This window comes from Bombina bombina, chromosome 3 (genome assembly GCF_027579735.1).
Source record: "Bombina bombina isolate aBomBom1 chromosome 3, aBomBom1.pri, whole genome shotgun sequence".
Taxonomy (NCBI): Eukaryota; Metazoa; Chordata; class Amphibia; order Anura; family Bombinatoridae; genus Bombina; species Bombina bombina.
Genome location: NC_069501.1, coordinates 462,255,615 through 462,271,464, shown reverse-complemented (window position 1 = coordinate 462,271,464; position 15,850 = coordinate 462,255,615). Strand labels below are relative to the sequence as shown.

Sequence of the window (15,850 nt, the reverse complement as noted above, 5' to 3'; positions counted from 1 at the left end):
TAGAAGCATTTTGGATAATGGAATAATATTGCAAAAATGCTTCTATTCAAATTGAAATGCACCCACGCACATTTCAGTTTTTACCTATCCCTTTAATAGGGCTCAAAATTTCAAATCCTAACCTACTAGCCAGGCATAAATGTCACTCACCACTACTGATCCCACCCACTATACGCCCACACCACACCCACTACTCCACTCCCTCTTTGCATAGGTTTAGCCATTATAAAATACCTAATTGTGCAGTAATTTTTATTTTAAACCATAACAAATGAAATAATGCCACTGAGAGACTGTAGAAAGAAAATTCAGACAGTCATGGAAGGTCATAGCAGACCTGGAGATTTTTTTCTAATAATTATCATCTCTCCATTCTCTCTCAACTCTCTTTCTCCATTCCCTCCTCTCTTCATTTATCTTTTTACCCTCCCCCTTCTCGCTCAGGCCATATCTTCTCTTTACCTTCTTTCTTTACCCTCTGTCATATCTCTTCACTCTTTTTTTTCGCCACCCTCTTTTAAAGGGATAGTATAGTCAAAATGTATCGTTCATGGTTCAGATACAGCATGCAATTTTAAAGGAACACTGAACCCCCATTTTTTCTTTCGTGATTCAGATAGAGCATGCAATTTTAAGCAACTTTCTAATTTTCTCCTATTATCAAATTTTCTTCGTTCTCTTGCTATCTTTATTTGAAAAAGAATGCATCTAAGCTGTTTTTTGTTTCAGGACTCTGGACAGCACTTTTTTATTGGTGGATCAATTTATCCACCAATCAGCAAGAATAACCCAGGTTCTTCACCGAAAATGGGCCGGCATCTAAACTTACATTCTTGCATTTGAAATAAAGATACCAAGAGAATGAAGAAAATTTGATAATAGGAGTAAATTAGAAAGTTGCTTAAAATGTCATGCTCTATCTGAATCGCGAAAGAAAAGAATTGGGTTCAGTGTCCCTTTAAGCAACTTTCTAATTTACTCCTATTATCATTTTTTCTTCGTTTTCTTGGTATCTTTATTTTAAAAAGCTGGAATGTAAGCTTAGAAGCCAGCCCATTTTTGGTTCAGCACCGGGTAGCGCTTGCTGAGTGGTGTCTAAATGTGGCCATCCAATCAGCAAGTTGCTACCCTGGTACTGAACCAAAAATGGGCTGGCTCCTAATCTTATTTTCCAGCTTTTTTAAATAAGATACCAAGAGAATGAAGAAAAATTGTTAACAGGAGTAAATTAGAAAGTTGCTTAAAATTGCATGCTCTATCTGAATCATGAAAGATTATTTTTGACTTGACTATCCCTTTAATTATTCTCCACTTTCACTTTTCCTCTACAATCTCTCTGTCTGCCCCGTTTACCCTTTTCAGAAGTAACAGTCTAAGCACTAATGGGGTCTCTACAGCCCTACAAGAATAACCTATCATTGCCCTTTCATGGATTTTTAATATCCCTTTAGATAATATTTTTAGCACATAGCCCAAAATGTGTGTTTGTCAGTGCTGGAAGAGAGTACATTGTGGAAATACAATGTGCTAACTCTGCTACTTAGAAAATGTCACCAAAAGCTTTGGACAGCCATCCCCCCACATCGCCAACACTAACTAAACAAATTAATCGTTTTTTCAGATCCGTTCTTTTTTCGGATCCATTCTTTATTCATATGCATTATTCTATTCTGAAGTTTAAAATAGAATAATGCATATGAATAAAGAATGGATCCAAAAAATGAAAGGATCCAAAAAAACGATTTAACATAACATAACTAATTTGCCGAAACGATTTTTTTTTTTAAAAACTTAACTAAACTAATTTGCCAAAACGAAATTATTTATTTAACTAATGAAAACGAAACAAAATTTTTAGCGTTGCACATGTCTAATATTAACCTTTCTATCCCTTTAACTAAAACTTGGAACAGCAGTAAGTTTAACATTTCATCATATGAAAATAAAGCAAGAATTAAAACATTTCTCGCTTTTTCAGACTAGTAGTGATGCATTTGATTTCCTCCATCACTCACATGACCCATCAAATCTATTACATAAGGATCACAAAGGAGAAAAAGACGTTCATACCATCTCATTATACGTGGGGTTACACGTTTTGCGAGCTACTTTGGTTTTTCTCTTGGTTGTTTTCTGAGGATCTGGCAGGAGGTAAATCTTTACATAAGGATTCGGCTCATTATTATCTTGAAGAGGCTGTTCCAAGATAAATGTGAAGAAAGAAAATAAAATCATTACGAAGTTTTGTTAGACTACACAATTTCTTATGAATAAAATGATTTAATAAATCTAAGTTATTATTTTTTTTCAAAGTATACAGACTGTACCATTGTAAGGATTAGTAAGACAGACCTAGGTATAGTCTACCTTCTGGGATTCGGCTCCATAAACAAAAAACTAAATACTTATTGAGAATTATAATCAATAACATATGTTGTTTAGATTAAGGACTCAATGTTTCTGAGCATACAGATAAATAGACAGACAGATAGATAGATAGATAGATAGATAGATAGATAGATAGATAGATAGATAGATAGATGATAGAGAGATAGACAGACAGATAGATGATGGATAGAAAGATATATAGAGATAATAGATAGAGATATGATTAATTGATTGATTGATTGAGAGACAGACAGATAGATATAGATAGAGAGATAGACAGATGGATAGACAGACAGACACAGAGATATAGATAGAGATAGATAGATAATGATAGAGACATAGACAGACAGATAGATAAAGAGCTATAGATAGAAAGATGATAAAGAGCTAAAGATAGATGATAGATAAAGAGCTATAGATAGATAGATAGATGGACAGACAGACAGACATAGATAGAGAGATAGATGATATATAGAGAGATATAGATAGATCTCCCCATTTGGGTATAGACTACATAAAAATCTGTGTATGCAAATTCATAAGCTTACAACTAATACTATATACATAAGCTGGTTTCATATGATATACTACTGCATATTTACCAGGCTTCGGATGTGCATCACCATAATAAACAGTGTGTCATTCTTGTAAGATATAGAAAGCTTGACCTCTCCTCCAACCTTACCCACTGGCACAGCCCATGAGGCATCTGAAAAGTAACAGGACAGATATGATTAGTGACCCTATCTTACAATGCTTTTAACCTTTGCAAACACTGCAGCTTCCAAGTAGAACACAACTCCCTACCAGATCTTCACCTATGTGTTTAACCTGTTTGTGGGGGGGGGGGGTTAAATACACAGTAAGCTAGTCATGTAATGCAAAAATTACATGTTCTAAGGACGTAAAACATGCCTTAGAACGTCCCTTTAAATGGACAGTAAACACATGATTGTGTTGCTATAGAAAAACACATCAGCCTTAACATTGCTAAAATATATTTTTACTATAATTGTTTCTCTATAGCCAAACTCCAGCCACCATTTGCTTTATTCGGAGGAGCCTATCTGAGCTTTAGACCAGAGAAAGCAAAGCTATCTACTGCCATAAAATTAGTATAACATGCAGTGTTTGCCGTTATCTGATAAATCCAATAAGGAAAACTATGTAGCAGGGTTTTTACAGCTAAATTACATGAAAAGGGGGCAAAATAAATAAAGAACATATATTGCACTACACAAAATTTTATATAGAAATCTCAAGGTATATACGGAGCCTTTAACAGTAGGTCAGCATGCTTCAGCATCAATACAATGCACGGTTCTATTACTAAAGCGTCTTCTCTCTAATACACGGTTTCAAAGAATTGAGGTTAGTGGCACTTTCTTGTTGGCTTTATTTAAAGAGACAGTAAAAAAAAAATCAAAAAAATCCATGATTCAGAGCATGCAGTTTTTATCAACTTTCCAATTTATTTATAGTATCACATTTGCTTTGTTCTCTTGGTATCCTTTGTTGAAGAAGAATAAAGCTAGGTAGGCAGACAGGAGCATGTGAATCTAGCAGTCTTTGATAGCCGTGGTATGTATAACACTGGCATAACCATTGTTTCAAACAGTGCTGACAGATGGCTAAAGGCATGTGCATTGCTCCTGCGCTCACCTAGGATTACTCTTTAAAAGAGAACTCATTATAAAAGTTAAAAAAATACAAAATACTCAGCACACCAAATAGATTTAATGAAATATAGTCATTTTTAATGATACCATATATGCAAATATGGGAATAATGTGAAAGGTACCCAACCCATCCTCATTCAGACTTGCATACAGCACATACTACAAAGAAACGCACCACACTTATTCCCCTTAGGCGTCCCTAGGGAAAAGAAAAAAAGGCATCATCTCCAAACTAAATCCACATACAGTGAAACAATAAACGTAACTTGATTGAAGTTTGTTACAAAGTCCAACCCCAGCTGATCTAGTTTAAATGAAATGCCGTATAGAAAGGGTACTTATGTGGATTAAAAAGTATCTTCTTGAGCCCCTGTGCTTTGAACTGTGAATAGTTTGGAAATTACACCTTTTTTTTTCTTTCCCCTAGGGACGCCTAAGGGGAATAAGTGTGGGGCGTTTGTTTGTAGTGTGTATGTGCTGTATGCAAGTCTGACTGAGGATGGTTGGATACCTTTCACATTATTCTCATATTTGCATATATGGTATCATTAAAAATGAAAAAATACTATATTTCATTAGATCTATTTGGTGTGCTGAGTATTTTGTATTATTTGTATTTATAGGTACATATGTAGGCGATACCTTACTCGTGCACCCCTGAGTTAATAGGTTACATTCATCCTGATCGTATAGAAGTAGTGCTGTTACTTTTTGATTATTTTGTAATTACAAAAGTTGTTTACAGTGTTTTGCTCTATCCAATCAATGTAAGTTTAATTTGTACTGTCCCTTTAATTAAGTAGCACTAAATAGATAAGAAAAAAAAACATACCATGGATATCATTTACTAAAATTGCACTAAATGCTATTAGCAATATGGGTAAATTTAATATAATTTAAGACTTGTCATCGGAATTCTATATAAACTCATTAACCAATTGTGTTCAGTTGATAAACATTGTTTAATAAGTGCTATATATATATGTTTTACCTATTTCATCATCTGATGAAATCAGCTTTATCTCCCTTTATACCAAACCAAGGATAAACATCAATAGCTCAGAAGAAATGATGCAAGTCACAAGCAACTGAGACATTACCTGACGGTCTTGGCGTTACAGTATTGCTGCTGTTTTTCTCATCTCGAGGCAGAGAATGGAAAAAGGTGTAAACCAAATCGCACTACAAGCAGAGAGAAGATAAATAAGAGTAGGGATTACTATCATCATACAGAGGGTTTGTAATAGCAACAGCTGTGCAATTAAAGATTAGGTTTCACTAAACCAGTTAGCTGCAGAAACTTGCATGAAATTTGTTGCCAGACCTCTCTGGCTACCAAGAAGTTAAAAGGGCAGTGTACTGTTAAATCATTTTCTCCCATTTAATGCGTTTCCAATCATGTATTTACCCCCCAACTGTCCCGTTTTTGCAGGACAGTCCCGATTTTATGGGTACTGCATTTTTAAAAAAAAAAAAATTTTAATTTCTATTGGGCCCATACTCAGAAGCAGCTGGTTTTTCTCTCCCAGGGTTAGATACCTGTTATATTCCCTGTGGAAAAAAGGAATGGTGTGTGGGTTAAGCAGAAGTAAGAAGGCTGTATAGCCTCTGACTTCAGGTAATGGTGACCTCTAACCTCTGGTAGTGATGACGTCTAACCCCTGGTGATAATACTAGCATGCCTTCAGTTTTATACGATGAGCAGTGCTAACACCAGGGTAACGAACAGTGGCAGCCGCAGACTGCCAGCTAATGTGCTTGCCAACCCCAGGACCTCATACAATGAGTTACAGATACCCATATATGATGTAGAGTGTGTCTATCTGTATCTGCATATATAAGTGTAAGCTATGTAGTGTGTGTATCTGCATGTATAAGTGTAAGCTATGTAATGTGTGTGTGTATCTCCATGTATAAGTGTAAGGTATGTAGTGTGTGTGTATCTGCATGTATAAGTGTATGCTATGTAGTGTTTGTGTATCTGCATGTATAAGTGTATGCTATGTAGTGTGTGTATCTGCATGTATAAGTGTAAGCTATGTAGTGTGTGTGTGTGTATCTGCATGTATAAGTGTAAGCTATGTAGTGTGTGTATCTGCATGTATAAGTGTGTATCTGCATGTATAAGTGTATGCTATGTAGTGTGTGTGTATCTGCATGTATAAGTGTATGCTATGTAGTGTGTGTATCTGCATGTATAAGTGTAAGCTATGTAGTGTGTGTATCTGCATGTATAAGTGTATGCTATGTAGTATGTGTGTATCTGCATGTATAAGTGTATGCTATGTAGTGTGTGTGTATCTGCATGTATAAGTGTGTATCTGCATGTATAAGTGTATGCTATGTAGTGTGTGTATCTGTATGTATAAGTGTAAGCTATGTAGTGTCTGTGTATCTGCATGTATAAGTGTAAGCTATGTAGTGTGTGTGTCTGCATGTATAAATGTATGCTATGTAGTGTGTGTATCTGCATGTATAAGTGTAAGCTATGTAGTGTGTATATCTGTATGTATAAATGTATGCTATGTAGTTTATAATTGCATGTATAAGTGTATGCTATGTAGTGTGTGTATCTGTATGTATAAGTGTAAGCTATGTAGTGTGTGTATCTATATGTATAAGTGTAAGCTATGTAGTGAGTGTATCTGTATGTATAAGTGTATGCTATGTAGTGTGTGTGTGTATCTGTATGTATAGGTGTGTGTGTAAATCTGCTTGTATAAGTGAATGCTATGTAGTATGTGTGTATCTGCATGTATAAGTGTAAGCTATGTAGTGTGTGTGTCTGCATGTATAAGTGTAAGCTATGTAGTGTGTGTGTGTCTGAATGCATAAGTGTAAGCTATGTAGTGTGTGTGTGTCTGCATGTATAAATGTAAGCTATGTAGTGTGTGTGTGTCTGCATGTATAAGTGTAAGCTATGTAGTGTGTGTGTGTCTGCATGTATAAGTGTAAGCTATGTAGTGTGTGTGTGTGTCTGCATGCATAAGTATAAGCTATGTAGTGTGTGTGTCTGTGTGCATCTGCATGTATAAGTGTAAGCTATGTAGTGTGTGTGTGTGTCTGCATGTATAAGTGTAAGCTTTGTAATGTGTGTGTATCTGCATGTATAAGTGTATGCTTTGTAGTGTGTGTGTATCTGCATGTTTAAGTGTACACTATGTAGTGTGTGTGGAATATAACAGTGTTCTGCAATTCCATTTCTAACATGAACTGATATATAATAAATAATGTACGTATATTGCAGAGTTTTTTTATTATAATATATATATATATATATATATATATATATATATATATATATATATATATATATATATATATATATATATATATATATGATTTATTATTTTATGTTATCATCTAAAAGTATGTTATGGCCCTTTAAAGGAAGGCACTAGGGCTGGGATTTACATCCTTCAAAATTATCCTACTAAATATTATCTGTATCAAACTATTCTGTACATACTTAAGGGGTACAGTATACAACAATAAAGTATACTCATATGGCATTAAAACCAGATATTACTCGGTTTGATACTGATGGAAGAGGATGGGGCTGTTCTTAAAACAACATTAAAAACTTCTAGCTTTTGTGAATAAATTGTGCTTCTTCCAATCTCCCTAGAAAGGCCAAAAAGCAAATTCTGTAAACTAAAAATGCTGCAAATCAAACAGCTGGTTTATGTCATTTGCAGCATTTTGAAACCCTAGGTTACAGATTTTACTTTTGGCTTCTCTAGGGAGCTTAGGACAAAACACAATTTTCACAGATTGTAAAAGATAAACCTCCTCATCATGTTTGAGAAAAGTATAACAAAATGACAAACTAGTAATAATTCTACATCTGTCAGTAAAAAGAAAGTAAACAATAGCAGGACTAGCCATTACCTGAAGACTTATCTATTGTATTCATGGGTTTACAGCACATTAACAAAGGCAATGCTATTTGAACAAGCTGTGCATCTCTGCAGCCTTTTAGTGTACACTTTGTTCACTAGAAGAGCAGCTACAAAACACAGCCAGGTGCTAAGTGACAGTGAAAGCAAATGGGTGATGTGCTCTATTACACATACACAGCTAGGAAACCTGTTACACATTAACCTGCTGTTTGTGTTTCCAAGAAAAGCATTATACAGATCTGATAAAGGATAAATGAAAAGGAACACTGGTGCATTTTATTTTTGCACAATTATTTTTCTTTTACAATGTATTTGACCCCTGCAGTTGGAAATAGTGTTGTGCTCCTGTGCCACTCCAAATGACGATTCAGCTGGTGAGCAAATGAGATGCATGGATACTCGCATATGCCCCTCAACTAATCAAATCCTTGCCTAATATGGATACATGTTTATCCCTTAAAAAAATTTAAAGACGTAAAAAAAGGGAATTTGTTCAAGACTATAAGACCTTTGTGACTTTTTAAAATGATGCACTTAGTTATGAAGTGTACTCATTCTTGCCATTCCATAACTTTCAGTTTTGTCTGAACTATAAAATGCCACTGGCATGCATACCTGTGAGTACAGAGGACCTTGCCTGGTAACAAATTATAAGGAAGTAAAATAGCAATTAGCTAAAACAGCTCTATGGCTTCCTGCACACACAATGCTATGTCTCTTGCCAGCGCACACAATATGTGACACACAGTTACATCAGCTGCACTGTATCTACTGACTCCCTAGATACACAAACAATTCCTGTTGCTGCAGCTTTGCAAACTGCATCTGCCCATCTGTGCCGTATAATTAATTAATCACTTGATAAAGTCACAATTTTATCAGCTGGCCTGCACTGACACCCTAAGTTGCAATGTCAGGATCCCTGACTTACCTGGCCGTCTTCGTGGCTAATGCTTAGTCTTTAGCCACGTTGCGGTGAAGACAGGCCCAGTAATCCGTCTTGGCGTCCCACTAAGAGAGACGCCGAGACCAGCCCAGCAGCAGCTGCGAATCTCTAGGCCCGCGTGGCCGCATGCTGCCTAGATTTAAAGGGACAGTAACTGATTACAGGAACTCCCACCTGAAAAACACAGATGTGGGAGTTCCTATAAAAGGCTACTCAGTGCTTCATTCTGCTTTGGAAGGTGCTTTCCTGGTTCCTACTCCTCTGCTGAGACCAAAAACCCGTTGTATGTTTTTACTACTGCTGAGACCAAAGACCTCTGCTGACATACTTGGGTACGCTATACTACTGCTGAGACCAAAGACCCCTGTTGTATGCTTTTACTACTGCTGAGACCAAAGACCTCTGCTGACATACTTGGGTACGCTATACTACTGCTGAGACCAAAGACCCTTGTTGTATGCTTTTACTACTGCTGAGACCAAAGACCTCTGTTGACATACTTGGGTACGCTATACTACCGCTGAGACCAAAGACCCCTGTTGTATGCTTTTACTACTGCTGAGACCAAAGACCTCTGCTGACATACTTGGGTACGCTATACTACTGCTGAGACCAAAAACCCGTTGTATGTTTTTACTACTGCTGAGACCAAAGACCTCTGCTGACATACTTGGGTACGCTATACTACTGCTGAGACCAAAGACCCCTGTTGTATGCTTTTACTACTGCTGAGACCAAAGACCTCTGCTGACATACTTGGGTTTGCTTATACTGCCGCTGGGACCAAAGACCCCTGTTGTAATACTGATGTATGCTTCTACTACTGTTGAGACCAAAGACCTCTGCTGACATACTTGGGTATGCTTATACTGCCGCTGGGACCAAAGACCCCTGTTGTAATACTGATGTATGGTTCTACTGGGACCAAAGACCCCTGTTGTATGCTTCTACCTCTGCTGAGACCAAAGACCTCTGTTATATGCTTAATCTTCAACTGAGTTATGTGCTTGTTGAGAGACTTGTGTTTCAAAATTGCATTGTAAGATTTGTTCTGGTACAGTTCTGTTCTCTTATTTGATACATCTGTTTCTGCTTATCATTTATTCAGTAAAGTTTTCTCTAGAAAGTTTTTCTTGTTTTTGGTTGTTATTCCTGCATACTGAGTTCCAGACACCTCCTCCCACCTTACAGAATAACCTCAACTAATATAATAGTTGAGGCCCTTACTCAGCAACTAAACGCTGTAACCCAGACAGTATGAGCATTACAAGAGAATCAAAACAGATTGGAGCAGCTATATCTAAGACCTCCACAGGGTACTAGCTCCCACACACCAATGGCTAATGCATCTACACCTGAATCAGCCTCTGACAATGGATCTGAACCTAGAGTGGCACTACCAGAAAAGTTTAATGAAGATCGATCCCACTTCCGAAATTTTATCATTTATTGTTCTCCTACAACCTAAGACGTACCACTCTGACTTCATACGTGTACGAACTGTCATTTAACTCCTTATAGGCGAACCTCAAGTATGGGCTCATCAACTCCTTGTCTCGTATAGCCCTATACTAGAGTCTTGGAATCCATTTCTGAAAAAGTTAGAAACACAAAATGAAGATCCATATAAAACCTCCACCGCTCAAGCAAGAATTCACATCCTCAAACAAAGCAAGAATTCACATCCTCAAACAAAGCAAGAAAGATGTAGAGCATTATATCACTAAGTTTCGCCAACTTGCTACCCTCACATCATGGAATGAGGCTGCTCTTCTTGATCAGTTTCGCTTGGGTTTATCAGATAGCCTAAAGGACGAGCTAGAATGAGTGTGATTTCCCAAAACTTTAGAAGAGATGATTTCTCCATCAACCCAGTTAGACCGTTGTCTCAGGGAGAGACGTATAGAAAAGACTGCTACATATATTCCACCACACAAACGTATTGTTCATCCTCTATCTTCATCTCCCCCTACAACTTCCACAGAAGAACTGATGCAGATAGGAGGTTTCAGGGGCCCCCTTTCAGATGCTGAAAAGCAAAGAAGAAGATCATTACATCTCTGTTTATATTGTGGAAAACCTGGACACCTAGTCCGAGACTGTACCGCAAAATTTAAAACCACTAAGGGTAAGCAACCTACTCCTCTACTTTCTCTTAATCATATACCAAGGTATTCAAAGGCTCAGTTGTCCATATCTCTCTCTTTGCAGTGGGACAAGAATTCCAGTAGTTTACCTGCTATGATTGATAAGGTGCTATTGGTTGTTTTATGGACATTCAATTAGCCCAAAGGCTTCAGATACCCAGTGTTCCTAAAAAGATACCCATTCACATACAATGTATCGATGGTTCACCTCTAAAGACCGGCCCTATCACAGAAGAAACCATCCCTTTATCAATTCTAATTGGGTCTGGGCGTCAAGAAAAGCTAATCTTTGATTTGGCAACATCACCAGTGTTTCCCCTTGTACTTGGCCTGCCATGGTTGCGTAAGCATAACCCTGCAATCAAATGGGAGACTGGGTCTATAAGTTTCCATTCATCCTTTTGTATCAAGACTTGTTTTAACACCTCCATCAACGCTACCCTTCAAACACAGACTTCTGGAAATACCTCTGTTCAAATAACCAACATGTATAAAGAAATCTGTGATATCTTTGAAAAGGAAGGAGCAGATATCCTTCTTTCTCACAGGGAATGTGATTGCCCCATAGATCTTCTTCCAGGTGCTCCAATTCCCTTTGGACGTATTTATGCATTATCTGAGCCAGTTAAAAGTTTTAAAAGAATATATTCAAGAAAGTCTTCAGAAAGAGTTTATCAAGCCATCCAAATCTCCTGCCGGGCATATTCTTTGTTAGCAAAAAAGATGGAAGACTTCCCCCTGCATTGATTACAGGGAGCTTAACGCCATTACCATCAAAAACAAATACCACTTACTTCTCATCCAAGAGCTAAAGGATAGACTGAAACCAGCAGTCATCTTTAGCAAGATTGACCTAAGAGGCGCCTATACTCTTGTTAGAGTAAGAAGAGGAGATGAGTGGAAAACCGCTTTTCGTTCACGTTATGGACATCATGAGTATACTGTGATGCCTTTCTGCTTATGTAATGCCTCTGCTACCTTTCAGCGGTTGGTCAACGACATCTTTCGTGACATCCTGGTAATCTTTGTGGTAGCCTACCTTGATGACATACTCATTTTCTCCTCTTCTGAATCACAACACCATGAACATGTCACCACAGTACTATCTCGCTTAAGAAGCAATAATCTATATGCAAAACTTGAAAAATGTTTCTTCAACACTACCTCAGTTGAATTCCTAGGCTTCATTTTAACACCTGGAAAGATAAGTATGGACTCCAAAAAGATTGAAGCTATAATCAACTGGCCCATTACAAACAGTAAGAAGGCTATCCAACGCTTTGTGGGTTTTGCAAACTTTTATAGAAGGTTTATAAGAAACTTTTCTCGTATTATCCAACCAATAACTGCTCTTACCAAAAAGATGGTTACGTTTCGTTGGACTGACAAAGATCAATTGGCCTTTGAACAGCTAAAACAATTTTTCACCTATCTTAATCATGCCTGAACCACGACAACCCTTTTATGTTGAGGTTGACGCTTCTGAAACTGCTATGGGGCAGTGCTATCACAAAGAGCTGGTGACAGGGATTACCTTCATCCGGTGGCTTTCTTGTCCCGAGTACTCTCCTCGGCGGAAAGAAATTATGACGTTGGGGACAGAGAGCTACTTGCCATAAAGACAGCATTCGAAGAATGGAGACATCTTCTGGAGGGAGCTGATCATCCCATCACAGTATATACTGATCACAAAAATCTAGAATATCTACGTACAGCCAGCAGACTATGAGCCAGACAAGCCCGATGGGCACTTTTTTTAGTCAATTTCAATTTATTGTTACGTACCGTCCTGGAACTAGAAACAGTAAAGCAGATGCCCTGTCTCGCCTCAGAGAGGCCGAAAAATCTGAGTTTGAACATACTGCTATTCTACAGTCTAACACTTCTTAGCTAATCAAGGCTCTTTATGGGACACAATTTGTGAACAGACAACTAGATCAGAAACTGTCCTACATTACTCAGAAGCATCTGCACTGTATCCTTAGTATGAGATCCAGAACAACAAAGTGGTAGTACCGTCTAGTGTCATTCCCGAAGTACTACATTTCAGGAATTGATTAATCGTCAATTTGGTGGCCCAGTATGCAGAAAGACGTTAAAACCTATGTACAATCATGTCCTATCTGTGCAACAAATAAAAACTCACGACAACCTCCTGTAGGACTTTTACAACCACTCCCGATACCTATAAGACCCTGGACAGATATAGCCATAGACTTTATTGTTGATTTGCCCTCTGCTAAAGGCTATACTTCTATCATGGTAGTGGTTGACCGATTTTCTAAAATGGCCCATTTTTGTTGATACCAAAGGGGTACCTGATGCTAATCCAACAGCTACCATTTTCCTTCAGGAGATTTTTCATTTACATGGCTTGCCCAAGACTATTGTCTCTGATAGAGGTTCCCAGTTTACCTATAAGTTTTGGTCTGCCTTTTGCAAGGGGCTGCATATTCAACGAGCATTATCCACTGCCTTTCATCCCCAAACAAAACGACTGGATTCAATACCTCACTCTAGCTGAATTAGTTTATAATAATAATCAAATTCATAGATCTACATCCATGTCTCATTTTTGATGTATCTATGGCTATTATCCAACTATGCTACCTGGTTTCCCTCTCCAAAGCTCGGTACTAGCCGCTGATCAACCTCTACTTAACATTCAAAATACGTTTGCACTTGTAAAGAAAAAGTTTCTGCAGGCTCAGCAACAATACAAACAGTATGCTAATAGGAAAAGATGTCCTACCCCAGATTATCAGGTAGGGGATAAAGTATATTTATCTACTTCTCACCTTCGGTTGCTCTACCCTCTAAGAAATTGGGTCCTCGTTTTATTGGACCTTTCACCATTGAGAAAATTATATCACCAGTAGCAATATGTCTTCAATTACCTTCATCGTATTATATTCATCTAATATTTCATGTTACTCCTCTTAAACCTGTAATACCAGATCCATTTTTATCTTGTACACTGTTTACACCAGGACCTGTCATGGTGGATGGATCAGAAGAATATGAAGTTGAAAAAATTCTTAATGCCACAATCTATAGAGGAAAACTTGAGTACTTCATCCAATGGAAAGGATATGGTCCTGGTGAGAGAAGTTGGGTACCAGCAACTGAAGTCCATGCTCCTGCACGCATCCGGGATTTCAAGAAGAAACATCCTAACCATCCTACTCACAGTCGTCCCTGACTGGGGGCACTGTCAGGATCACTGACTTACCTGACCGCTGTTGCGGCTAATGCTGGATCTCTAGCCGCCGTTGCGTAAAGACAGGCCCAGTAATCCGTCTCAGCGTCCCACGAGGAGAGACGCTGAGACCAGCCTGTCAGCAGCAGCAGCACCGAATCTCTAGGCATGCGCGGCCGTACGCTGCCTAGATTTAAAGGGACAGTAACTGTTTACAGGAACTTCCACCTGAAAGACACAGGTATGGGAGTTCTTATAAATGGCTACTCGGTGCTTCATTCCTTGTTATTGCCTTGGAATGTGCTTTCCTGGTTCCTGCTCCTCTGCTAAGACCAAAGACCCCTGTTGAATGATTTTACTACTGCTGAGTCCAAAGACCTCTGCTGACATACTTGGGTATGATATACTTCTACTGAGACCAAAGACCCCTGTTGAATGCTTCTACCTCTGCTGAGACCAAATACCTCTGTTATATGCTTAATCTTCAACTGAAACTTGTACCTACTTACATTCCTGGACATTTCATAAAATATCTTACCAATATTACTCGCTGAGTTCTGTGCTTGTTGAGAGACTTATACCTACCTGCATATGTTACCTTGTTCCTGGACATTTCACAAAATATCTCACCAACAGTACCCGCTGAGTTCTGTGCTTGTTGAGAGACTTATACCTACCTGCATATGCTACCTTGTTCCTGGACATTTCACAAAATATCTCACCAACAGTCCCCGCTGAGTTCTGTGCTTGTTGAGAGACTTGTGTTTCAAAATTGCATTGTAAGATTTGTTATGGTACAGTTCTGTTCTCTTATTTGATTAATCTGTTTCTGCTTATCATTTCTTCAGTAAAGTTTTCTCTAGAAAGACTTTCTTGTTTTTGGTTGTTATTCCTGCATACTTAGTTCCAGACATCTGCTCCCACCTTACATGCAATGTGTTAGAGCTCTTTTTTACTGCACTATTGCATGAATAAAATTATGTGTTTAACCTCTGCAAATTGGTAAAACAAAAAGATATAGTTATGGAGTGGTAATTCCCTTCCTGAGAAGAAAATGGGAAAGTTAGGTAATCACAAGTGCATTTGTGTGTAGTCACTAATCACCAACCATGTTCAGTTCTGAAGTGAAAGAGCATTGCTGCTCTGGAGCCGACTTCAACTATGTGTTTTAGCTCTATGATGGGGTTAAAGGGACATTAAGCACTAGGGCTTTGATCACAATCTAATAGCAATCTGCTTCTGAAATTTTTTTAAGCTTTCTGACCAAATTGGTCGTTGAGTTTCTCAAGTGATCACAATGCAATATTGTTTTGTTTATCAAAAGTCAGCTGATAGAAACAAGTTTTCAACCAAAAAGCTCCCGAAGAGGCCTTTTTGTGTGTTAAACTCACGGCTACAAATGCTCATTCCAGATGATGAAATAAGTAAAAAAAAAAAAAATTTCACTAGAGTGCCTTTCAAAAATGCTTGCACTTACATTATTGAACTCACTGTCACTAATGCTCGTTCCAGTTTACATGTTAAAAAGCACTTTCATGAAGGAGTATGGAGAGTACATATATATATATATATATATATATATATATATA

General features: G+C 37.8%; 1 protein-coding gene and 1 long non-coding RNA gene across 2 annotated transcripts in view; one reads left to right on the top strand and one right to left on the bottom strand.

Annotated features, from left to right (window-relative positions):
• Positions 1-15,850, bottom strand: part of PIK3C2B (phosphatidylinositol-4-phosphate 3-kinase catalytic subunit type 2 beta) — a 315,182-nt gene that overhangs the window by 15,193 nt on the left and 284,139 nt on the right. The window contains exons 30-32 of the mRNA XM_053706696.1: positions 5,168-5,249; positions 2,991-3,097; positions 2,071-2,196 (exon numbers count right to left, since the gene is read on the bottom strand). Of these exons, the coding sequence (XP_053562671.1) occupies positions 2,071-2,196; positions 2,991-3,097; positions 5,168-5,249 (315 nt within the window). The remainder of the gene's footprint in view (positions 1-2,070; positions 2,197-2,990; positions 3,098-5,167; positions 5,250-15,850) is intronic.
• LOC128653428 (uncharacterized) overlaps positions 1-15,850 on the top strand; it is a 62,823-nt gene that overhangs the window by 11,431 nt on the left and 35,542 nt on the right. The gene's annotated exons all lie outside the window — the stretch shown is intronic.